The 27,163-nt window shown below is 40.7% G+C and overlaps 1 protein-coding gene across 2 annotated transcripts in view; it reads left to right on the top strand.

Annotated features, from left to right (window-relative positions):
• The first annotated feature begins 723 nt into the window (after positions 1-723).
• HSD11B1 (hydroxysteroid 11-beta dehydrogenase 1) overlaps positions 724-27,163 on the top strand; it is a 33,319-nt gene continuing 6,879 nt past the window's right edge. The window contains exons 1-4 of one of the 2 annotated variants that reach the window (XM_027082889.1): positions 724-1,140; positions 1,880-2,010; positions 2,767-2,878; positions 3,010-3,201. In XM_027082889.1, the coding sequence (XP_026938690.1) occupies positions 1,053-1,140; positions 1,880-2,010; positions 2,767-2,878; positions 3,010-3,201 (523 nt within the window). In that variant the 5' untranslated portion in view covers positions 724-1,052. The remainder of the gene's footprint in view (positions 1,141-1,879; positions 2,011-2,766; positions 2,879-3,009; positions 3,202-27,163) is intronic. The other variant, XM_027082888.1, reaches the window with a different exon arrangement.

Consider the following 27,163-nt stretch of genomic DNA (forward strand, 5'->3'; position numbering starts at 1 on the left):
AAATTCTTTCTTTGAAGATTGAGCCTTAATGAATTCTTGCTACAGACATACCAAGGTGGTTATTTCTATATTTCTGTGATAAATTCTAAATTAGTAGGGGTTTCTCCCCCCTGGTCCTTTTACTGTTACTAGATCAATTTTTAGCTGGATGTGGGCTTTTCAGGCTAGCTTTGCTTCAACGATGCTCATTGTTTTTTCTTCTACGTCAGGTCCCCTCTTCCTACCATCCTGTTCACGTTCTTGGTCCTCTGTCGCATTTATAAGACCTACTTTAACAGCTTAATGCCTTTTTTTCTTGGCACTCATTATTTCTTCTGTATTTGCTGCTAAATTAATAAGTGTACATTCCATTGCACTTGCCTGAGAGTCTTGACCCGGTCATGGGTTTCCCGCCATCTGGGTTCTGGCTGGCTTGCATTCCCCTTTGATGTTGTAATATTGTTCATTGAACTTAAGTGTGGGATTTATAGGGCTTCTTTGCTTTTTTTTTTTTCTCCAAAATGTGCACTTTTTTTTTTTTTAACTAAGCTTATTTTTCTGTTTTGTGCTGTTATTTTTAATTGCTTCCGACTAGGAGGTGGGGCTGAGAATGAGACTTGCTTGACTTTGGCTCTCTGTGCTATTACTCACACTTCCCCAGAAGCCCTGTGCACACTTTCTCTCTGCCTTTGATATACCACTTTTGAAAGGCCGTTGATTCCTGGAGTAAACGGCGTTAAGAGGAAGACGGGCTCAGGGTAGGGATGCTCTGGAATCCGGTCCTGTACAATCATGAGCCTGGCCATCTGGAAGTCTCTTCTTGCTCAATGAAATGGAGTAAACATTGTCCATTATGAAATCCACCACACAGGCTGCCAGGGACGAATGGGATCCCACCCAAAGCCAATCGCTGCTCTGACAGGGAAATTGGCTAGGACTGCCTGAGACTAAACCAGCCTCCCCCATCCCTGATGTCACAATTCAGAGGCCGCTGCCTGCCTAGGAGGTTGTAGAAAGCTCTGTAGGTTCTCTCTGTGTGTCCTCCAGGGCTCCTCAGGCCAGGTCCCTGTCTGATGGCTTTTATGAAGAAATATCTCCTCCCCATTCTGGGGATCTTCTTGGCCTACTACTACTATTCTGCGAAGGAGGAATTCAGACCAGGTAAGTACCAATGTGTCTAATTTTGGAGGAATAGATTTAAAAACCCAGGGATGGCTAGAGTGTTTCTGAGGATAAAAAGGAGTTCTTGATCCCCAAAGTTTCTGGACAAGAGGGGACCCTGAGGTGAGACTGTGTTTCTATGTCTTCCAGCCACAGGCTGGGTAATAGGGGTGTAGGGAGGGGTAATCATCGCGTTAGAAGATTACCAAATAGTCCATGTTTTATTTGGCACCTTTGATCAAAAGCAATTTCAGATCTCTTACCAAAAAAATAGGGCTATTCCAAAATTCACAACTTAGCCAGATAATTGGGCTCTGTGGAGAGATGGATAAGTGGGAAACAAGAAAGAATTCTGGAGTTGATGACTAAATAGAAGTGAGAGAAAATATCTGGAATCTCTCTGAGCACATGTGTTTTGATGACTCTGAATTTTATTTCAATTGAGCAACTGGATGAATCCAGAAATGTCTGGAACTCCAGTGTTTTAGCTGTTCTCTTTCCATAGGAGTTTTCAGAAAAGGACAGCAGGAAGGCTTGGTTTTGAGCAACCAAAGCAAACTCCCATTTCAGAGAATGTTTACGGAAGAGTTGATCTGTTCCTTCATTGATTTATGCAAGTTGAGATGAGTTGATCTGGGCTCATAACCTTTAGACACTGAGATAAGGCTGTCCACCTCTAAAGTGGGAGGAGGTATGTTGCTGACAGCTATGGTCCTTATTTTCTTTTGGGGTTTCCCAGAGATGCTTCGAGGAAAAAGAGTGATTGTCACAGGGGCCAGCAAGGGGATTGGAAGAGAGATGGCCTATCATCTGGCGAGAATGGGAGCCCATGTGGTAGTGACAGCGAGGTCAGAAGAAGCTCTAAAGAAGGTGAGGGTCCTGTGCCCACAGCCATAGGTACCCTCACGTGCCCAGATGTATTCCTATGTATGCTCACATATACATGCCAACACACAGAACTGGCACACTCAGACATAGATGCATACTCACACACACACACAGAGGGTTCAAACACCCAAACGAATATAAAAATATGCATTTAAGTATTCATTCTCATGCATACATATCTAGACACAAAGTTCTTGGGCTCTATCTCTATCTATGAGATAGGCATGCCTATTCACACACATTGACACATGGAGTCACAGACATACATATATGTGCTCAGATACCAACATTCCAGGACCTACTCAGGAATTCATACTCTGGTACCCATGCAGACACATGCTCTCTTATATACTCAGACTCAGAAACCCAAGGATACACAAATATTCACAAACTTAGGGCTACACACACAGGAACTAGCATCCCTACCAATAACGTGTTCAGAAACATCTGTTTACAGAAACTCATGAGCACAGACTTAAACTCCAGCACAGTGATTTATCCATTTATACCCTATCTTATTCCAGACAGTATTTCAAACAGGGGACTAATATTGTGTCAGTTGCATTTAGCAACACACATACACACACACACACACACACACACACACACACACACACACACACACCCCTACCAAAACAGGGCTGTGAGCAACCTCTCATTTAAACCCCCATTATGTCAGAGACTGCCCCCCAAAAGTCTGCAGCCGAGATTGACACCATGGCCGCTGTGCCTCTGCAGGTGGTATCCCACTGCCTGGAGCTCGGTGCATCCTCCGCACACTACGTTGCTGGCACCATGGAGAACATGACCTTCGCAGAGCAATTTGTTGCCAAAGCTGGAAAACTCATGGGTGAGACAGCTTCTCCTCTCTCCTCTTCTGGACTTTGCCCTAGGGATTCACCAGGGAGCTTTTGAGACGGGGAGGAGGGGGAGAAGGTATCAACCTCAGATGGTTTCTCTCAACACAGCCGTCTCTTACAGGGGGACTAGACATGCTCATTCTCAACCACATCACCAACACCAACAATCCTATGACTGTATTTATCGATGACATTGACCACGTGCGCAAAAGCATGGAGGTCAACTTCCTGAGTTATGTGGTCCTGAGCGGGGCCGCCATGCCCATGCTGAAGCAGAGCAACGGGAGCATTGTGGTTGTCTCCTCGATAGCCGGTGAGTGGGGCAGGGGCCAGTGCGGAAGGCAGGAGTGGCAGAAGTGCCGGGGATGGTGTTGGGGGCTCTGCAGTGAACATGTATGTTATCAGTTTCCATCCCGAGAAGTAACACAATAGAAACTGGAAGCTGAAATGCTCACAGTGATATTAAACAGCGTGCCCAAATGCGTGGACAGGCAGATGTACGAATAAGAGCCTTGGTTATGGAAACTCACCGAGATGCATGCACGCTGAGTAAAAGACACAGTGTTAGGAACAAGTGAGACCATGAAAATGAGGGCTTGTTCAGGGTGGATAGACTACAAGATTCCTGGAAGTAACAGAGGAAGAGCAGCAGTTCGGAGTGCTTCCCTGAACTCGCCTGGTGGTTTGTGATCAACAAATGGGAGTCCAAAGGGTCATCGAGAGGCTGCTGGAGGGACAGCCTGTCCTGAGTTTCAGGGCGAGACCTGGTCATCATAGAGAAACAAGATTTTGCTTCTTCCATGACCAAGAGCTCTAGGTTGGTAAAGTTAGTTGATACAAAGGTAGAACTGAGAGGTGAAGTGTTTTAACAACATACAGTTGTCTGATAAGTGGGTTGAGCCAAGACCAAATGAAATGAACAACAAAAACAAATGCACCGTATTATAACAGACCTGCCTATATTGGGGTGTTCTCCAAAATCCGAACTTGCTACATCAAAAGTCCATTTTAATCCACCAAGAGGGTAGGGAGAGAGTGTGTACAGAGAAATATAAAGAGAACTCTGCGTGATCAAGAGGAGTGCCCTATGCTTCGGAGGGTGACAGCATTCGAAGTTATCACCAGTGAAAAGACAGAGAGTTTCCAGCTTGGGGGATTCCTAGGCCCCTTTCATTATGGGTCCAGTAGAGAAGTTCCACACGTATTTGTCGATCAGTCCGTTAGAAGGATGTGCATGGAAGATGCAAACACCAGGATCAAAATTAGCCATCTACATGTGATTCCTAGCAATGTAAAAACAAATAACTTAGACTTTGTAATTTCTTAAGTACTTCACAAACATTAGTTATTACTGTGACTCAGAACACCATCTATGTTGTAAAGAGTTCTACTTCCAAGACGGAAAAGGCCTGCATAGTGATCAGTGATCAGATAAAAGGGCAGTGTGTCTGTTCTACCCGCCAAACAGGGTGATTGATATGCAACCCTGTGCTTCCTGGACAACACAGACTCCCCTGCCCCTCCCCAGACACAGCCTCTCTCTGGGCTGAAAGGAAGGGAGAGCTCCTGGATGCATACTGAGTGAGAGGGTGCTGGGCACATCCCCAAACCACCCTAGGGCATTGGCCCAAACCCTCGCATCAGTCATGGTGTAGGTGGCTTTAATGATCTCAGTTGAATAAGTAATATATCCACTTTAGGCAAAGGGGGTTTTACAGCCTTACAACACTACAGCCTGAATGTTCTCAGAAGGAACAGAGTAACTGTAGAAGTCCAAGAGTGTGATGAAATTCTGATAACCTCTGCTTCCACACATCTTCTCCACCTACCAAATGTCACCTCGTAATTTCTATGGACTCTGGGAGGTAGAAATCTAGCTGGACTACTAACCTTCATGTCTATTGTTTGTATAGCCAAAAGTTCAGCCTGTTCGCTTTGAAGCATGTCTGTGAATTGGCAAAGTACAAACACTTTGCTTTCTCGCCCTAACTGAAGAATTTCTCTGCTCTAGGCTATATTCTTTTTTAAAATTGAAGCATAGTTGATTTACATAAGCTATGTTCTTTCAGACAGTCAGCAAATATGTTCCTTAATCCTTCCTCCGTAAAATCTGAATTCCACAAACATGGAACGCTAAACCGCAGATTGGTCCTAAGGTCAGCCAAAGAGTGTTGGGTTGGCTTTTTAATAATTCTTTCCAGGGACTGCCTTAAGTGGTTTATTGAATTGCAGTAATCAGCAATTGTTTGTATCCCCAGTGCATTTCTAGGTATTGTGTTACATGGAAATCCCATACTTTTAATACGTTCTTTAAAGCCTCAGCTATTTCTTTAGCATCATCAAAGACAGTATGGCTGCCTCTGGGAATTTCCTTACAGTCCACATCCATCCACCACTCAACACTGTTTCTGGCAGCTACTGCTCAACTTTCTATGTATATGTTGCATCGATTAGTCTCCCCTCCTTCCTCCACATGCTAGTTTGGATATATTTTGAGCTACTATCACAAAAACCTAAATTTACAATGGCTTGAACAAATAGAAATTAATTTTTCTCTCATGAAACAGCCTGGGGTAAGCAGTTTAGAGCTGCAATGGGAGTTCTGCCCCATGGAATCGTCTAGGAACCTTCTATCACAAAACCACCATCCCTGGATGTTATCCTCACCTGTATGTCCAAGGTGGCTCATTATCATGTCAGAATTCTAGCTAGAGAAAATGGAGAAAGAAGAATACAACTTGAATGTCATATACTTCTGCTACAGCTGATTGCAGTTGTGGACTTTATTCAAGGTGACTTGTGTCCAGCTGAAAATCAGGGGTTCTATTTCTATAAAAGACACTGATGTTGACAATTAACAGTCTCCCCCATATCACCCATGCATATAAGACCAGAGGCAGTATTCCCTCTAGGCCACCCCACATGTGTACCTCACACCATACACACACACCCCAGACCCAATCTCTCTCACATTCAGGTCCATCACGAAAGCAAAACCCCTTCCACTGATGCAGGAGACAGTGGGGCAGGAGAAAGAATGGGAAGAAAATACCTAGATGGTATTTGTGAAACAAACTGAGACAGAGAGATTAACACTCCAATTTGCCTGAGAAAAATCACTGGATTGGGCACAGAACATTTGAAAACATCTGGAAAAAGTTTATTTGCCCTGAGTCAAAAAGGTTGTCTTAGGTTCAATTTTAGAAAAGGAAAAGTCATTCCATTTTTGAATTCCCTGGTTCTGTGAACCCCATAACTATGGTAGTTACACACATGACAGCTGGACCCAGCATCTAATACTGCTTCTCTGCCCCTTCTTTACTCCCCCTCAGGGGGATCATGGACAAACCTGTCACCCCCACCAACAGCCCCACCTTTTTTCCTCTAAGGATCCATTTAATCTCACCTTCTATGAAGACTTTTTCAGTCCTCACCAGCTTCCTTTAAACGTTTCCTCTTACCTACTACATTTTCCTAAGTTACCTTTGGAAATCCTACTTCCTCTCTATTTCTCTTTTCTGGCTTCACTGGTGATACAAATACTAGCAACAGCAATTATAGTACAAATGCCAACCACACTGGGCCGGCACAAGTGTAAGGATGGTGATTCGTCTGTATCAAGAAAAATCCAAGGTCTATTTTGAAGTGAAACTAGACATAATAAAACACTGGGTTTCTTTAAATATTCAAAGTGAAAAACACATCAAAAGGAGTAAAAGAGCCTTGCCAATAACCCCTGAATGCTCAGATCTATCTTTGGAAGCTCCATTAAATGTCTCCAGTTACCTATTCATTTTTATCCAAGTAAATCTTCTTTTAAAAAGATCAACTTTATATATATATATATATATATATATATATATATATATATAAAGTTTAAGTTTAAGTCTTATTCAAATGTATTCCTTTCCTGGTTTACTCATTCCCAGCATTGTTTCATACTATTTTTTAGACAAATGTGTAGTATTTCAGGCTCATTATAAGCTGACTAGCCAGAGGCAAATACCTTGTAAGACAATGCTTTTGTGGGAAAACTCAAACCAAGGCATGAAGTCACTTGTTGGACCTTAAACTTTGTCGGTTGAGGGTTGGCTGTGCAGTCCAAACCTATTTCAAGAATTCTACATTACAAAGAGGAAAAAAGAAACAGATTTCTCAACTACACAGACCAACTAACAGGATTTGGAATATGCAAAATGCTGCTCTGTATAAAGACAAGAATGTACAGGTGTTAATCTCATGCCCCACCTTCACCTCTGGCACACATTTTTTCCTAAAAGATAGATCAATGCTTAGTGTATGGATGTAACTTGAATGAGGGGGAGAGGGTGGCAACCAAGGTCTAGGATGCAAAGGAGACTAAGAAATATAGTAGAATGGGGTAGTTTATCCCTCACCCAATTGTCCTAATTTTTCTAAGAAAGATGAATCTTTACCCTTAAACCTGATTACCTCAGAAATAATTTTCAGGGACCGCAATTTCCAAGGTAAGTGGGAGTGTATGCATGTGGATACAGGTATTTACGTGATGGGGGAGTGCTGCAGATTTGGACTGTGTGGAGGGGCGTGGGGAGAAACACAGGGAGGTGAGGCCGGTGTGCGTATAGATTTGGATTGAGATTACTATGTTTTGGTACATTCATTAATGGATGTTATTATATGTATTGCTGTATAAAAACACTCATTGCTATGGGAAAATATTTGTAATACAAAAATCATGCTACAAAACAGTGTGCATACTTTTATAAACAAAATATTTATGTATATAGAAAAACTGGAAGGCAACTGGAGTTAAATGTATATTGGGTGATGGAATTATACAAATTTTCCTTTCTTAAAAATATTTTCCAAGTTGTCTGTACTAAGTATGCAATCAGAAACAAATCTAATAAAAAATGTTAAAGCATAGAAAAAAAAAAGGAGTTCAGAGTAATAATCAACAGCCTGGACATAAAAATTTCAGGAGTCGTTGTTACCTAAATTCAAGAGACTGGGCTCAGGCAGAATCTGGAGGATTGAAACAACTTGATGCACTCGACATTGGAGTTCAGTGTTGTATCTGTCCCCCCAGGAGGGGTAACTGGAGATTTTAAAGGGGAAGAGAAGACTCCCTGCTGATGACAGTGACAATTTAGTGCAGGCTGAGAACACTATAATGCTATCCATGTGACCATTACTCCATTTACTCCCTTGAAAGGGGTGGGTGGGAAGAGCTTAAGTAGCCATGGCTCCTTAACCCTGCTGGACCATTATTTTTGTTCAAGTACTGTTCTTGACAAAAATAGCAGGGTTCTACCATCATCCATGCCTTTACGTTCACTCACCAAGGATTTTCAAAAGGCTTACAACAAATACACTCTATTTGGAAACACCCAAATAAAAAACTAGGTCTTAAGAAAAGAAGAATATAAAAACACCAAAATTAAACTCAACATAGAAGCTGTGCTTAAGTTTCTAATTTGGCTCTTGAGTTTCTTAACAAAAAGGAAAAAAAAGAAAAAAAATAGTATCAGTATATACACAAGATTATATTCAAAAGAAGGAAGCCCTGCAGGAAGCCAATAATTTCTGAAATAAACCTCTCATAAAAGATTATAAATGTTGAAGGCACAAAATAATGGAACTAGCAAGGCCCCTAACAACTTTTTTTAAATGTTTCTGTGATTATAAAAGCTACACATACACACACATTATGAAAATTGGAAAAATGAAGAGAAGCACAAAGGTGAAAATAAAGATCATCCATATTCATGACAATATTTTGGAGAATTTCCTTCCAGGTACATATAGGTGCAGAACAATTATTTTCCTACTGCCAGATATTTAGGTTATGTTACTGAACCAAACTCAGGTCTGCTCACCTGTCTCACAGCAAAGCCAATCTACTGACACCAGGTTGTGGTGAAGGAATGTACAGCATTTACTGCAAGTCACCCATGCAAGGAGAATAGGCAGTGCATGCTCAAAAGACTCAAACTCTTTGTTGGCTTTTTTTTTTTTTTTTTTTTTGGCCAGCATGCGGCATCTTAGTTTCCCGACCAGGGATCGAACGTGTTCTTCACTGGCTTTTAGACAAGGGTTTTTAAAGACAGTGTTGGGGAGAGGGTCATAGGATCAGCTTGAGGACCTTCTTCTGATTAGTTGATTGTGAGGTAACAGGGTGATGTTTCTGAGATCTCAATCATCAGCCTTCTGGTTCCAACAGTCTGGGGTCCACAAGCTTGTGGTCAGCATGTAGTCATCATCCTCCACCGGAGTAAGGGGCTTAGTTCCTGCAGAACAACTCAAAGATATGCATCAGATTGTTACTTATATCCCTTCAGGAGGAAATAGGAGTCCTACGACTCTTGTCCTAATCATTAATGGCTTGAGTCTGCACTTTGGAACTTGGGGAAGGCCTAGGAGGTGAAAACCTTTTTTCTACAAACAAGAAATGGGGAGCACGGAAGGCCCCAGGAATGCCCCTCAGGGTCGTGCTTGGTTTCAGTCCCCCCTTTTCTTTGATGCTTCTCAATCTTGAGGGGAACAAGGGTGGGACAAGAAAGGGAATAAAGTTTTGGATAGAAAGATTGTTAACTCAGTTTAAGGGGGACTTGGTTTCAGTTACTCTCAATGTATTTTAAAAATTCTAAACAAGTATCTTGCACGTAAATCTGTGGCCTGGTTGATGATTATTTCCTTGATAAATTCTTAGTACTAGATTTATTGGGTGAAATGATGGAACCAATTCTAAGGTTGTTGGTACATATTTCCAAATCGCTTTATATAAAATGAAAAATAAAGGACCTGACTTTTTAAATATATAAAAATAAAATCCAGTTTAAATGAACATGAACATCATGTCCCATTCCCACCCTGAGTATACATATGAGCGTTCATCTAACACCTGCTTTGCAGAGTTAACAAAGTTTTCAGCCATTGACAATTTTGTAAGTAAAGGAGAAAGGTGTTTAGTGGTTATAATTTGAATTTCTTTGTTAACTTATGAAATGGAATGTGAGGTCTCTGTCCCCTTGAGAGCAGTAGTGATCTCGGGTGGCCTCGTCCTGCAGCAGCTTGAAGCAGGGTTTCGGTTCCCGGCCAGTGATTGAGGTTGGATCTCAGCGGTGAGAGCACTGATTCCTAGCCACTAGACCCGTGATCAGTGACAAGGCCCTAGCCCTACAGCTTTGCAGAAAAAGAATTCCCACAAAGACAGAAAGTAGTGAAACAAGTAAAGTATTTATTAAGAGGAAAAAAGAGTACGTGTGGATAGACACACGGGCAGGCTCAGAGACAGAGTCACGCCCTCGTGTCAGTTTGAATCACTTTTATGGTGCATTCCTTCCAGATTTCCTTTGGCCAATCATTCTGATTTGCCTGGTTCAAAGTCCGTATTTGGTATAGCTCAGGATTTCCCATGTGTGCACGCACATCTCTTAGCCAAGATGGATTCTACCGAAGAGGCCTATGGGTAGTGAGCATTAGTTGGCATCACTCCCTTTTTGACCTCCAAGGAGCCTTTCTGCACGTATGTAGTCAGGGAGGTCTTCTGACTTCGAGAATGAGGAATATGTGGTCTCATCTTCTCTCTGGGCAGGTGCCAGCCTCCTCTCTCAATTGCCCTGTTATTCCCGTCTCGGAGTATTTGTCCACAAGGAACAAACTCAAACCGTTTGCCCTGGGGGCCCATCTGTCTCTTGTCTTAGTAGTATTCTATTTTTGGTTATACTTATTTCCTTATTTCCTACAACAGCACCTGGCACGTGGTGGATATTTCATAAAAGTCAGGTAATTAATGAATGAATGAATTTTCATGTGTTTATAGGTTATTTATATTTTCTATTCTGTGAGTTGTTTTTCTATGTCCTTGCCCATTGAGATGTTAGCAAAACTTTTCTAACAATATGTATAGCAAATCAATGTCATATGCAGCTTCTTGTTGCAAACTTTGACAAAGGTATATTGTTGAGACACAGCTAAATTTAAAGTTAATAAAGTGAAAAGTGACTTTGACATGGTGTGACTATATAGCTTTAGATGGTTGAGCTTGACCCAAGGAGGATTCCTCTTGAAATAAGCATTGATTTCAATGAGGAGAAATCCACTTAAGCTACTTCAAAATGAGGACAGGGGATTTCCCCGGCGGTCCAGTGGTTAAGACTCCGCGCTTCCACTGCAGGGGGTGTGGGTTCGATCCCTGGCTGGGGAACTAAGATCCCACATGCTGCACAGCACAGCCAAAAAATAATAATAATAATAATAAACATTAAAAAATAAAACCGTCTAAAATTTTTTAAAATCTTTAAAAGAAAATGAGGACAGGCTGGAGAGAGAGAACATCACTTTACACCTGAGAAATGTATTCTACAGATAAACTTGCACAAATGTTCCCCAAATACGTTCATTCATTTATTCAAAAGATGTGAATGGAGGGTCCACTCTGAGCCAGGCACAGTTCCAGATGCCAGCCCTGTGACAAGGCAAGCCCCTGTCACCTTGGAGCCCACATTCCAGTGCAAACCGATTGCCACTGAATTGTTCATGGTCATAAAAAAACTAAAAACAACCTACATATCCACCACTAGGGACAGATTTCTAAATGGTGGTGAAATACTACATAAATTTTTATGCATACTGACTATAAAAATCATAAATTCAAGGAAAAATAATTTAGAGAACAGTATATATCGTATTAGCTCAACTCTGTCTAAAGAAAGGGCCTTTTACCTTTCATTTTATACACTTTGGAACTGCTTATTGTACAACAAGCTTGGTATGAATTTTGTTAGAATAACTTTGTTAAAGAAAAGTAAGGGGGCTTCCCTGGTAGTGCAGTGGTTGAGAGTCCGCCTGCCGATGCAGGGGACACGGGTTTGTGCCCCGGTCCGGGAAGATCCCACATGCCGCGGAGCAGCTGGGCCCGTGAGCCATGGCCACTGAGCCTGTGCGTCCGGAGCCTGTGCTCCGCAATGGGAGAGGCCACAACAGTGAGAGGCCCGCGTACCGCAAAAAAAAAAAGAAAAAGAAAAGTAAGGGATGAGGTTCTGTATGGTAACCAAAAGCAAAATATTTCACCTCTCAGGATGACTGACTTCAGGACGACAGAGATTGTACTCCATCTCACAAGTAAACAAATAAATTGAAATGACTGAAAGTACTAAAACACAAAATTCAAACTATTAAATACCATGGAGCGGGTGGAGGTATTGTTTTTTCTTGTTTGTTTTGGTCTTTTGTTTGCCTACAACATTGTAAATTGTTGCAAACTTTGTTAACTCCACAAAGTAGGTGTGAGATGATGGGAAAGGGTATAGTTCTTTTATTCATTTTAACTGATTTCACTATTGATTTTTAAAAGTCTAGTCCTTCATTTTTCATCTTACCTAAAGCAATCTAGCCATATGCATTCTATATATAGAATATGAATATTCTATATTCAATATGTAGCCTCAAGTGTTCCCATGATTTTGTTACTGAACTCAGGTTCGGCTGCTCACCACTCAAAAGCCAATAATTCAAGAGGCAAGTGTCAGTAGAAAGGAAAGTCACTTTAATCAGAAAAGCCAGCAATCTAAGGAGAAGGTGGACTCATGTCCCCGGAGACCAACTCCAAAGAATCTGCTCAGCCATGACAGTTTTTAAAGGGAAAAAGCGGGGGAAGAATCCCAGTGAATCATCGAGGCAGGAAGTTGGGTTCTGCATCATTCTCCATTGCGTTCCTGCAGGCTGGCTGACTCTTCAGATGTTATCTTGCCCTTGTGTTCTGCCTGCAGGATTGCTAAGAGGGTTATTGGGGGTAGAGAGCTAGTCACTCTTTAACCACTTAATTCTCCATTCTTAATTCTTTTCATCTAGGAAAAGAATCAACAGCTTAGGCAAGGCATGGTGTGCATTCAGGAACACATAAGTCAGAAGTTAGTTTAAATTGTCTAGTGATCTCATTCTTATAATTAGGTTCTTTCAAGGTTAGACGGGAACAGAAATGGGCAAACAGGAAAGAGGCAAAAGAGCTGCTTTCAGTTCCCCACTGTCCAGCATCATTCCATTTCTATGGGATTAGGAGCAAAGGTCCATCTTCCGTAACTTCTTCATGCTCGCGTAGGGTGCCGTATTTTCAGAGTTGAAGATATCAGCATGGGTCTGTAGCATCTCTTTGCTGACAAGTTTAATTGCCCACTTACATATACAGGCAGAGCAAGCTATAATTATTTTGATGACCACAAAGATATAGATCATTATGAGCAATAATGTTAATCCCATTCTCTTGAGGCCAGTTCTTGGAATTGCATTAGTCATATATTTAGTACTGATCAAGATGGAGCAGCTTATGTCATGTCCTCTGGCGGCAGTTATAGTATCTGAAAAACAGCTCAGTAATGTGCATGAGACACTGAGTCTGTGACTCTATTGTCCTAATCTTTGACTTCTCGAGCCCGCTCTTTTGTGACTGTAGGAGGCCTGGGAGACTTCAGGTTTCCTACAAACAAGAGGCAGGGGACATAGAGGGACTCTTGTACTTGGGGTAGTGTGGAGTCTGCAGGGTTCTGCTCGGTTCCAACTTCACCCAGCAAATATAATGTTAAGAATCTGTCAAGAAATAATCATCAATCCAGTCATAGATGTATGCACAAAAACATTTGTTGTAGGATTTTTTTCAATGTGTCTATGCACCTACAAGCAAAGCCACCAATGCTGAAAATAGGCAATGGACATGTGCCTGAAGTCAGATTCCGATTAACGTATGGCAGAGTTGAGTTGATTACATGGGTTTTAAATTATTTAACATTTTTCCATGAAGTTGTCTGGTTCAGGAACTTCCATGTTATAAGTGTATATAATAAATCCTTTACTTATAGCATTAGAAAATTAGTCTTTCCCTGTACTCACTAAATAATTAAATGTGAACAATATTTAAAGAATATTATTTGAAGGGCTGCCAAATTACTGGCCCACACTGGGCACACATCTGTCTCAGTCCATCCCTAGGGAGACAACTGGCCTTGGGGGAACTGCAGCTGGGATATCCCAGAGGTAGCATGGTCAGGTCATACCAGCTTCCCTCAGCACATCTGCTCCTCTTCCTTCTCTCCCTATTAAGCTCTGCTTCATTTGAGACAGAGTTCAATCTGGCTGTTACAGTCCTTTCTCAGCATGACAGTTCTCAGTGCACTCTTGACTTCAACCCCATTGCCAACATTCTTGGTCTCTCGATTTTCCAACTCTAAACTTCCCCTCAAGGAAGGGGTGTCTAACTGGCTCAGCTGAATTTTATAAGTCAACCCCCCAAATTATTTATGAAGACCAGCCTAGAGAGGTACAGACATTGACTCAGGTCTAATCAGCAAAGCCATGCTGAGGGAAGGCAGAGTTAGGCTAGAAGCAAGGTAGGCAATGGTAGACATGTCTGTGTTGCTTGCATAGCCTTTGGATAATCTGGCACGGGGTGTCAGAACTAAGAAAGGCAAAGAGGGTATGTGCAAGGGGGCTGCAATGGAGCAGGCCAATGTGGAGTGAAGAGGGCATCTGTGTAGCCTGGCATGGGGGTGTCAGAGCCCAGGTACACTGGAGAGGGCATCCACGTAGAGGGCACAGAAGCCACTGAAGAATATACACATACAGGATCACTAATCAAATAAGTAGTATCTATTGAGGATAACAGAAGCTAGGCTCTCACTTTTGGAGTTATAAATATGAAAATAAGAAAATTAGAATGAATCCAGTGATGTTGAATTGGAATTGGAGGTGTTGGTATGAATCAATAGTTTTTAATATACATGGATAGATATGGAAATATAGATATATGTGTCTATATATGAGTGCATATATTCCCTAGCTCTGTCATCTGAGAGGCCCTGGGAGCACACTTAGCACCCAGATCTTAGTTTCTAAATATAATTCTCCACTAAAAGAAAAAAAGACTTTCTGGAGAAAAGGTTGATTCCAGGACAATGGCCAGAAAGATGAACCCGAAAATCTCGTTGTGTCTGTAAGTAAAGAACTGCTCAAAGAAAAATAGGGACACGTTACTAGAACACAGAAACTTCTCATGGGCTCCCAGTAGCCAAATCTGGGACCACTTGGACATTCAAATAAATAGTAAAGATAATAACAGATTATAAACCTTTACATACAATAAGAATTCAAAATGATATAAATAAATACATGAATAAATAAATGGGGAGAGAAGAAGGTTTTCCCATACAATAAAAAGCCAAGTGATAAATATAGTTGGAATAATGAAATTAGTAAAATCACCATTTGGCAACTATCATAGTAATAATTTATCCAGGAAGCATAAATCGATGCTAAACCTAGTGGGTAAAAGTTTAATAAGAAACATAGTATTTACATAGTCTCAAAGTACCACCCTACCCAACAACAAAAAAACAACCTGATTGAAAAATGGGCAAAGGACTTGAATAGGCACTTCTCCAGAGAAGACATACAAATGGACAACAGGTATATGAAAAATGCTCAACATCACTAATTATCAGAGAAATGCAAATTGAAACCACAAGAAGATATCACCTCACAACTGTTAGGATGGCCTATATCAAAAACAAACAAAAAATAACAACTGTTGACAAGGATGTGAAGAAATTGGAACTCTTGTGCACTGTCGGTGGGAATGTAGAATGTTGCAGCTGCTGTGGAAAATAGATGGAGGTTCCTCCAAAAATTAAAAATAGAATTGCCATATGATCCAGAAATTCCACTCCTGGGTATATACTCAAAAGAATTGAAAGCAGAGTCTTTTCTTCTTTTTTCCTTCTTTTTTTAAGTTGAAGTATAGTTGCTTTACAATGTTATATTAGTTTCAGGTGTACAACACAGTGAATCAATATGTTTGGAAAGCAGAGTCTTGAAGAGATATTTGTACCCTCACATTCATGGCAGCATTATTCACAATAGCTAAAACATGGAAGCAACCCAATTGTCCATCAACAGATAATAGATAAGCAACTTGAATTGTGGTACATATATACAATTCAGTCTTAAAAAGAAAGGAAATTTTGATATATGCTACAACATGGATAAACCCTGAGAACATTACTCTAAGTGAAGTAACTCAGTCACAAAAAGACAAATACTGCATGATTAAACTTATGAGTACTGAGAGTAGTCAAGGCCATAGAGAGAAAGTAAAATGGTGGTTGCCAGAGACTCAGAGGATGGGGGAATGGGGAGTTATTGTTTAACAGGTACAGAGTTTCCATTTTGCAAGATGAAAAGAGCTCTGGAGATAAAAAGTGGTGATAGTTGCACAACAATGTGAATGTACTTAATGCCACTGAACTGTAGAATTAAAAATGGTTAAAATATTTTTTTAAAAAACAAAAAAAGTATCATCCTACAAAATACTTATTGATTACAGAAGAAAAGAAGAGTAATTTTACAGTGGAGAGACCTGACAGACACCACCTGAATCAAATGATCAAAGTTACTTAACATAGCCAGTAATGGAATAAATTGAAATCATGTATAATTTTATGGGATACAGTGTGAAAAGAAGATAATTATTTGTATGATTCTGCCAAAAATATATGCCTGAATCAAATCATAGGAAACAGAGAAATCCAAACTGAGGGACATTCATCTGCAGTGAGCTGGTAAATGTTTACCAACTAGCTCTTTAGAAGGGGAACATTAAGAACTCTGCTTGGTAACATTTCCATGGTGTAAATAATCTCTTGATAGCCATATCAAGATCAACCTGCTTGCAAAACTCATCAAAATTGCACAACCAGCTCTCATGATCCAGGATAAACCAACTCCAGTACAAAATGACTGGCATACTCTTCGACAGTGTCAAACTCATGAAAGTCAAGGAAAGACTAGAGAATGTTCCAGCTTGAAGGAAGCTAAAGAGTCATGACAACTATATGCAACATGTGATCCTTGATTGAATTCTTTGCTATAAAGAATATCATTAGGACATGTGACCAACTTGAATGGGGTCTTTGGACTAGATGAAATGGATACATCAATGTTGATGGAGTAGGTTGAATGGTGGCCTTCAGAAGATATGTCTATGAGACTAGATATCAATTACAGGAAAAGATCTGTAAAAAATACAAACACATGGAGGCTAAACAATACACTACTTAATAATGAAGTGATCACTGAAGAAATCAAAGAGGAAATCAAAAAATACCTAGAAACAAATGACAATGGAGACACAACGACCCAAAACCTGTGGGATGCAGCAAAAGCAGTTCTAAGGGGGAAGTTTATAGCAATACAAGCCCACCTTAAGAAGCAGGAAACATCTCGAATAAACAACCTAACCTTGCACCTCAAGCAATTAGAGAAAGAAGAACAAAAAAACCCCAAAGCTAGCAGAAGGAAAGAAATCATAAAAATCAGATCAGAAATAAATGAAAAAGAAATGAAGGAAACAATAGCAAAGATCAATAAAACTAAAAGCTGGTTCTTTGAGAAGATAAACAAAATAGATAAACCACTAGCCAGACTCATCAAGAAAAAAAGGGAGAAGACTCAAATCAATAGAATTAGAAATGAAAAAGGAGAGGTAACAACTGACACTGCAGAAATAAAAGAGATCATGAGAGATTACTACAAGCAACTCTATGCCAATAAAATGGACAATCTGGAAAAAATGGACAAATTCTTAGAAATGCACAACCTGCCAAGACTGAATCAGGAAGAAATAGAAAATATGAACAGACCAATCACAAGCACTGAAATTGAAACTGTGATTAAAAATCTTCCAACAAAGAAAAGCCCAGGACCAGATGGCTTCACAGGCGAATTCTATCAAACATTTAGAGAAGAGCTAACACCTATCCTTCTCAAACTCTTCCAAAATATAGCAGAGGGAGGAACACTCCCAAACTCCTTCTACGAGGCCACCATCACCTTGATACCAAAACCAGACAAGGATGTCACAAAGAAAGAAAACTACAGGCCAATATCACTGATGAACATAGATGCAAAAATCCTCAACAAAATACTAGCAAATAGAATCCAACAGCACATTAAAAGGATCATACACCATGATCAAGTGGGGTTTATTCCAGGAATGCAAGGATTCTTCAATATATGCAAATCTATCAATGTGATAAACCATATTAACAAATTGAAGGAGAAAAACCATATGATCATCTCAATAGATGCAGAGAAAGCTTTTGACAAAATTCAACACCCATTTATGATAAAAACCCTGCAGAAAGTAGGCATAGAGGGAACTTTCCTCAACATAATAAAGGCCATATATGACAAGCTCACAGCAAACATCATCCTCAATGGCGAAAAACTGAAAGCATTTCCACTAAGATCAGGAACAAGACAAGGTTGCCCACTATCACCACTCTTATTCAACATAGTTTTGGAAGTTTTAGCCACAGCAATCAGAGAAGAAAAGGAAATAAAAGGAATCCAAATTGGAAAAGAAGAAGTAAAGCTGTCACTGTTTGCAGATGACATGATCCTATACATAGAGAACCCTAAAGATGCTACCAGAAAACTACTAGAGCTAATCAATGAATTTGGTAAAGTGGCAGGATACAAAATTAATGCACAGAAATCTCTGGCATTCCTATATACTAATGATGAAAAATCTGAAAGTGAAATCAAGAAAACACTCCCATTTACCATTGCAACAAAAAGAATAAAATATCTAGGAATAAACCTACCTAAGGAGACAAAAGATCTGTATGCAGAAAATTATAAGACACTGATGAAAGAAATTAAAGATGATACAAATAGATGGAGAGATATACCATGTTCTTGGATTGGAAGAATCAACATTGTGAAAATGACTCTACTACCGAAAGCAATCTATAGATTCAATGCAATCCCTATCAAACTACCACTGGCATTTTTCACAGAACTAGAACAAAAAATTTTGCAATTTGTATGGAAACACAAAAGACCCTGAATAGCCAAAGCAATCTTGAGAACGAAAGAAGGAACTGGAGAAATCAGGCTCCCTGACTTCAGACTATACTACAAAGCTACAGTTATCAAAACGGTATGGTACTGGCACAAAAACAGAAAGATAGATCAATGGAACAGGATAGAAAGCCCAGAGATAAACCCACGCACATATGGTCACCTTATCTTTGACAAAGGAGGCAGAAATGTACCGTGGAGAAAGGACAGCCTATTCAATAAGTGGTGCTGGGAAAACTGGACAGCTACATGTAAAAGTATGAAGTTAGATCACTCCCTAACACCATACACAAAAATAGGCTCAAAATGGATTAAAGACCTAAATGTAAGGCCAGAAACTATCAAACTCTTAGAGGAAAACATAGGCAGAACACTCTATGACATAAATCACAGCAAGATTCTTTCTGACCCACCTCCTAGAGTAATGGAAATAAAAACAAGAGTAAACAAATGGGACCTAATGAAACTTAAAAGCTTTTGCGCAGCAAAGGAAACCATAAAGAAGACCAAAAGACAACCCTCAGAATGGGAGAAAATATTTGCAAATGAAGCAACTGACAAAGGATTGATCTCCAAAATTTATAAGCAGCTCATGCAGCTTAATAACAAAAAAACAAACAACCCAATCCAAAAATGGGCAGAAGACCTAAATAGACATTTCTCCAAAGAAGATATACAGACTGCCAACAAACACACGAGAGAATGCTCAACATCACTAATCATGAGAGAAATGCAAATCAAAACTACAATGAGATATCATCTCACACCAGTCAGAATGGCTATCATCAAAAAATCCAGAAACAATAAATGCTGGAGAGGGTGTGGAGAAAAGGGAACCCTCTTACACTGTTGGTGGGAATGTAAATTGATACAGCCACTGTGGAGAACAGTATGGAGGTTCCTTAAAAAGCTACAAATAGAACTACCATATGACCCAGCAATCCCACTACTGGGCATATACCCTGAGAAAACCATAATTCAAAAAGAGTCATGTACCAAAATGTTCATTGCAGCTCTATTTACAATAGCCCAGAGATGGAAACAACCTAAGTGTCCATCATCGGATGAATGGATAAAGAAGATGTGGCACATATATACAATGGAATATTACTCAGCCATAAAAAGAGACGAAATTGAGCTATTTGTAATGAGGTGGATAGACCTAGAGTCTGTCATACAGAGTGAAGTAAGTCAGAAAGAGAGAGACAAATACCGTATGCTAACACATATATATGGAATTTAAAAAAAAAATGTCATGAAAAACCTAGGGGTGAAACAGGAATAAAGACACAGACTTACTAGAGAATGGACTTGAGGCTATGGGGAGGGGGAAGTGTAAACGGTGACAAAGCGATAAAGAGGCATGGACATATATACACTACCAAACGTAAGGTAGATAGCTAGTGGGAAGCAGCCGCATAGCACAGGGAGATCAGCTCGGTGCTTTGTGACCGCCTGGAGGGGTGGGATAGGGAGGGTGGGAGGGAGGGAGACGCAAGCGGGAAGAGATATGGGAACATATGTATATATATAACTGATTCATTTTGTTGTGAAGCTGAAACTAACATACCATTGTAAAGCAATTATACTCCAATAAAGATGTTAAAAAAAAAAAAAAAAAAGAAGATATGTCTATATCCAAACTCCCTGAACTTGTGTAGATGACCTTATTTGGAAAAAAAAAAAGGCCTTTTCAGGTGTGATTAAGTTAAGGATCTTGCAATGTATCATCCAAGATTATCTGGGTGGACCCTAAAACCAATGACAAGTGTCCTTATAAGAGACAGAAGAGAAGACAAAGACAGAAGGAAACAAGGAGAGGTCCACGTGAAGATAGAGGCAGAGTTTGCAGCTGTAAGGAATGCTGACAGCCATTAGAAGCTGGAAGAGGCAAAGGAAGATTCTCCCTCCCCTAGAGCCTTTGGAAAGAGTGCAGCCTTGCCAACACCTTGATTTCAGACTTCTGGTCTTCAGAACCGTGAGAAAATACATTTCTGTTGTCTTAAGTCATCCAGCTTATTGTAATGTATTACAGCAGTTCTAAGAAACTAATAAATTACTTTCTTCATTTGGATGGTTATGTAGGAGAATCAGGTCAGCAACTACCTAAATTATAGCAATTACTCTCAAATAGTTCAGGAAGAGGGGTGGGTCATTTGTACTATTCTTGCAACTCCTCCATAGATCTGAAATTATTTCAAAAGAAAAAAAATCCCCACCTTAGGGTTCTATTGACTTGGAGGAAGTGAGGGTGGATTCTGTGGGGCTTTATTGTGGGTTCCTCAGAGATCCCCTGCAGGAGACCCCCTTGGCATGAACAGTGGTCCCTCTAGCTCACTCCTTTAAGTGTCCTCCTCAGCTCCAGGGCTTCAATAAATCCAGCCTTCTTGACCCAGTCCACCCACCATCCCTGAGTAGGTGACACCAAGCCAGTCCCCCTTCACCCTTCCCAGGTCTCTGGGAAGCCTGCTGTGTGTGGATATATTTGATCCCACAATGCACTCAGATCCACTCTCAAGCTAGAGCAGTTCCAGCCCTGCCTCTTGCCTTTAGACTTCCAGGTGTGTGTCAAATACCAATCCCCAAACTCCAGGATACTTGTAAAGGTCTCCAAAAAATCCTCTTGAAGTCCCTCTCATGCTGATTAAGATGAAGGCAATGCAAATGCCTCCCCTGACCCTTAGTGGATGAACTGACCTCTGGTGGATGAACACATAGGACACTGACAACTCTCCTCTCTCCAAGTACAACTATTTAGGCTGCATGTGGGAGAGGTGGTGATGCTGGTGGAACTGGTTTTGGTCCACCTTTCAACTATGGGGGTTCTTAAAATCTATTCTTTTATTCTTGCCTTGGGAGATGTGCTAAGGATCTAAGGAGGAGCTACATTTCCCAGGTCCTGTACCTGCACAGAAATGCTCTTGCCAAAGTTGCCTTGTGAAATTCTACAGGTTTTATCTCATCTCTGCAGGATTTTGTGCTGATTCTACACCATACACTCTCTTGTCTTCAGCCAAAATCCTTCCCTGGGTTTCCTCTAGCTGCTCTGACTGCCTGTCTCAGTTCTGTCTTGTTGGTTTCCTCAGGATTCTTTCCATTGTAAGCCCTTGTGTCTCTTTTCACCCGACATACTCTCCCTGGACATTCCCATTATTTCAATTATTATTGGATAACGGTGGGTTGTCTCAATACCTATGACGACACCTCAGGTTACCAAAGCTTGGAGTAAAGAGATGGATTTATCTTTAGCACCCAACTCAACCCAAACAACTAAAGAGTTTAGACCATGAGGGTCCTAGCTGAGAAAAAATATTCTAGGAAGAGCTAGAAAAAATGGACAGGACCCAGGCTTTGAGGCATGATGAACCTCAAGCTGGGGCTTGCTCAACAGAGGATGTGGCACATTTTCCTGGGGTCACTCTGAAAGTCTAAGGGCATGCAGGAATGAAGCTTTTCAGTCCTGTGCCCTTTCTTCCGAGTTCTCAATTAAAGTAGTTTAAAATCTGCCTTTGAAATGGAAATCATTTCAAAATCTCAGCAAAGCAGTTGGGGATGGAGGGTGTGGAGTGGATGAACAAAAGCACCGTGGCCTGCTTTTGACCTCTTCTGCTCAGCTAACAAGCTCCAGCGCGCAGCTGATCTGCCAGCTCTCTGGCTCTTGCTGTTTCTACAGTGGCTAAGTCCCTGCGTTTCTGGGACAGAGCTAATTGCAGTCTGTCCCATTTATCACCAAGTCTGCACTCTTACTTGTCAGATTCCATGTCCCATATTTTGCTTCAGGAAATACGGTCACCATAGCTCTGGTTCTTTGTGGTCTAAAACTTCCCGGAAGATAAATCTCACTGCAGGCTCCATTCTCCCTACATAAACCAAAACTTAATCCTGACCAAAAGCACTCAGGCTTCTAATCCCTTCACTTTCATGACTGAGTCATGCATATTAGAACAGTTTATTTATTTGTTTGTTTTATTTATTCATTCATTCAGTTATTCATTTGATTTAATTAGGTTCATATTCTGGCATATTTTTTATGAGCAATGGTTGAACGGTGGATCTCGTAAGGTGCAATCAGAAAACAAACTTATTCTTTCCTTCAGACCTGTTCTATGGGTGAGTTCTTCTCTGAACCTGGCTGTGACTGAGGGCAGATGGCAACACTCTAGGATAATAAAAGATCCTCCAGCTGCTTCCAGTCTCAGGAAAGGTCTCACTTCAGTAATTAAAATGTCCATTCATTTGTAATTTAAGTAAAGCTTCTCCCCTCATCAAGCTTGAACCTGTTGTCATAGGAGACCTGGGATAGGAAGGAGACATGTGTTCAACTTTTCCTCCTGTTCCGCATCTCCCTACTCATCAGGCTCCCTCTAGCCTCTTCTATTAAAGGAAAGGGAGGATGCAGGGAAGAAAAGTTCAGGGTAGGAAAGATCTTCCTTGGCTGGTACCCAGCTATTACAGCATCAGTCTCCTCTGGACACAGTGCATGTTGAAAGCTCATGTTCTCTGGACTGGGAGGATGACCACACCTGACTCTTCCACTGGGTGCTTTCATGGGTTCTCTGGAGGTCCTTGCTGGGATATTGAGAGTTCTTCCTGTGAGCTGGGCAGCACTTGCTTACGTTATTTCCCTCAGACTCTGAGAATACAGTGGGAATACAGGCGAATACACTTATCACATAGGGCTGTCCTTTTGGGCAGGACTGGAAATGACTCTAGGGGAGAAGGGATGAGCCCTGGGACAAGACCCGCAGGTTGGCAAGCAGAGTGTGGGCTGGATTTCAGGCCCCCCACAGGGAGAGTTCCCTTACGTACGACACAATTTGCACTAGCTCTGCAGTGGCCTTGCCCGTAACCAGCACCTCTCAGGTTGGGTCAAACCCCAGCCCTTAGTGGCCCTCAAATTCCTGGGGACAAGTTCTCCACGAGATGCCCTTGAAGCTCCTCTCACAAGGATTAGCCCCTTCTTCTTGGAAGCTCATTGAGACACTGTTCTTTTCCTCTCCCTAATGCCTGTCCTTTCCAACCTCTTCACCTTCAGTCCTTTTTATTCCCTTGGGATGGTTAAGGGTCTACGTGTTGCAAACTAGATTTTATGTTTAGGGTTTTGGGGGGTTTGTTTGTGTTGCCACATCCTACATAAGGTGCACAGGTAGTCTGGAACCTCCCTTCAGAATACGGTGGCTTTCGCCATTTACTATGTTCTCAGTCTTTGAACCTCAGCTGAAATTAGAGCAGGAAAAGTCGTATTTTAACATCCGGTTACATATTATTTATTCCATTTTGACCAGGGCCCCTTAGCTCAAAGATCCTTTCTGAAAAATAAAAGTTTGTGTTTTTAGAGGGCTTTTGCCCTTTTCAGCTCTCTGAAACTTCAAAATGTATTTCACCTAGAGCAGAATGCAAAGGTTTCCTCACACAAGCTAATTAGCATTATGTGGGGAGATGATTAATAGTGCTGTGAAGAGAAAACAAGACTTTAACGAAATGCACCAAGATTGTTTGGAATCGTGAGAACCTAGGAGGTTTTTTCCTCTTTCCTCTTTTTTCTATTTTTTGATATGTTTCAGCTTTCCTTTAGCGAGCCTAGACTGGTTTACAATCCTTTATCTGCAATTTCCAAAAATCCAAAAAGCTGTGTGGGGTAAAAGAAAAAAAAAAACACTCTGAAAACCAAGGATTTTTAAATTAATTCTATATGCAAGTAAATCCCTTACATACGAACCTTCAAGTTGCAAACTTTCAAAGATGCGAACATGCATTCGAATGTCCAGGCATGTAAGTTAGTTCACGTGTCTGGTGTACATTGTTACGTACGTGCATCCTCTACAAGTGGTTGTGCTTTTGTGTACTTTACTGTACAGTACTGTTTATGTGCCACACGAGGAGCTTACTAATGAGGACCTGATGGTATTGAAGGTCCAGAAAAAGGACAAAGAGAGACAAGAGGGAGAAGTAACTGAAGAACCAAAGAGATTCACGATGCAGGAAATGGCAAGGGGATTTACTTTATCTGAGGAGGCACTGTTAGTTTTTGAGGCACAGGACCCGAATGTAGAATGGTACATGAAGGTTGCAGCAGCCGTTCAGAATGCAATCCAGTGCCACCGTGTCATCTATGAGGAGAAAAAAAAAGAGCTACTACCCAGACATCACTGGATCGTTTTTTCAAGAAGGTAGATAGAACTGAATCCACCAAGGAGCCAGAACCTGTGCCATCAATGTCAGGCGTGAGTGAAATGGCAGCTCGCCCCCCGTCTCCTATCGCTGACGATCCTTCAGCTCTACCACCTCCCACCTCCTCTCCCTCCTCCAGTCAGTAACTCTTCTTGCCTGTTCACTCTATGCCAGCCCTTGTATGCCAGCTGTTGTATTGTACTACTGTACCTTTCAAGGTACTATACTATAAGATTAAAAATGTTTTCGTTGTTTTTCTGTGTTTGTTTGTTTTTTATGTATTATTTGTGTGAAAAGTATTATAAACCTATTACAGTACAGTACTATATAGCCGATTGTGTTAGTTGGGTACATAGGCTAATTTTGCTGGACTTACGAACAAAGTGGACTTAGGAACGCGCTCTCGGAACAGAACTCGTTTGTATGTAAGGGACTTACTGTAATTAATTTAACTTGAACTAAAGTGAGGCTACTTAAAGCCTTTATCTCTGTGTGAACTTTCAAATATCTTAGTGCAGAAATAATAATGTGTTTGCTTACAGGATGCCTCCCCAGGCCCTACTGGGAGTGTTATGGAATACACTGCATAAGCCTCACACCATCTTCTAAATTCCAAAAATAATTCCATAACACATCAGGCCCTAAGGGCTTTGGATAAGTGCTTATAAGCCTTTACTTCTACAGAGGAGAAAATATAATAAACTTTGTTGTTATTTTTCTTGTTCCTTTGGCTTTTCATTGTAACTAACTCATTCCCACCCCTAGTCTTTGTACAAACCGTTCCCCCACCAACCTGGCCCTTCCTGCACTTTCTTTCATCAGAGCAGAGCTCAGAACTTACCTCCTGCAGGTGAAGTTTCCTGGTTAGTCCAATATGTTTCTTCACCTGCATATCCACTTTAGATTTGGGACAGATGTTTTCCCTGATCATACTAGTATGAGCTTTAAAGAGATCCAACAACTCATAATTTACTGACGGCTCATCCAATTATCATTGTGAGAGACTTCAGCCCCTTCCAAAGACCTTCCCCCTCCATTTCTCCTGTAAGTTCCTAGATCAAGTTCAATAGGCTTATGTCGCCATATCTTTCCTGCTCCCAAATCCACCTTTAAAACTACCCTAGATATGGTTTATGACCCTCTTTCCTACTGAACCCTTCAGCACAGCCTCTACCCCAAAACACCAACTAGAAGACTCTGAGGAAGAGGTGGGCTCAAAACTGCATGTTCTTGACACATGGTGCTTACGGGAATTAAATATGAGAACTACTGGTTTAAAGGTTTGCAGATCAGTGGCAGGTCACAAAATTTAAGAAATGAAATATAGTTATAATGAATGTCAATGACAGCTGCAGCCTTCAGCTGAAAAACTCACAGTGCCCATAGGTAGTTAGGTTAAAGTGTACCTCATGCATAATTTTCATAATAAAGATGAAAAACTTTCAGTAGTCTGTTCAATCTTGACCCTTGTCTAATAGTTCAGTATTTTGTGTGTGTGTGTGTGTGTGTGTGTGTGTGTGTGTGTGTTAGTTTCAGGTATACAGCAAAGTGATTCAATTATACATAATATACCTATTCTTTTTCGGATTCTTTTCCATTATAAGTTATTACAAAATATCGAGTATTGTTCCCTGTATTATAGTAGGTCCTGTTGGTTATCTGTTTTATATATAGTAGTGTGTATATGTTAATCCCAAACTCCTAATTTATCCCTCCCCACCTTTCCCCTTTGGTAACCATAAGTTTTCTATGTCTGTGTGTCTATTTCTGCTTTGTAAATTAGTTCATCTGAATTTTTTATTTTAGATTCCACATATAAGCAATATCATATGATATTTATCTTTGTCTGACTTACTTCACTTAGTATGATAATCTCAAGGTCCATGCGTGTTGCTGCAAATCACATTATTTCATTCTTTTTATAGCTGAGTAACATTTCATTATATGTATATATATTTCATTTTATACACACACACACACACACACACACACACACACACACACACACGTACCACATCTTTATCCATTCATCTCTCGATGGACATTTAAGGTGATTCCATGTCTTGGCTATTGTAAATAGTGCTGCAATGAACATTGGCATGTGTGTATCTTTTTAAATTAGAGTTTTTTCTGGATATATGCCCAAGAGTGGGATTGCAGGATCACATGGTAACTCTATTTTTAGTTTTTATGGAACCTCCATACTG

The sequence above is a fragment of the Aethalodelphis obliquidens genome, unplaced genomic scaffold (genome assembly GCF_003676395.1).
Source record: "Aethalodelphis obliquidens isolate GAN/ISIS:26980383/991018 unplaced genomic scaffold, ASM367639v1 scaffold48, whole genome shotgun sequence".
Taxonomy (NCBI): domain Eukaryota; kingdom Metazoa; phylum Chordata; class Mammalia; order Artiodactyla; family Delphinidae; genus Aethalodelphis; species Aethalodelphis obliquidens.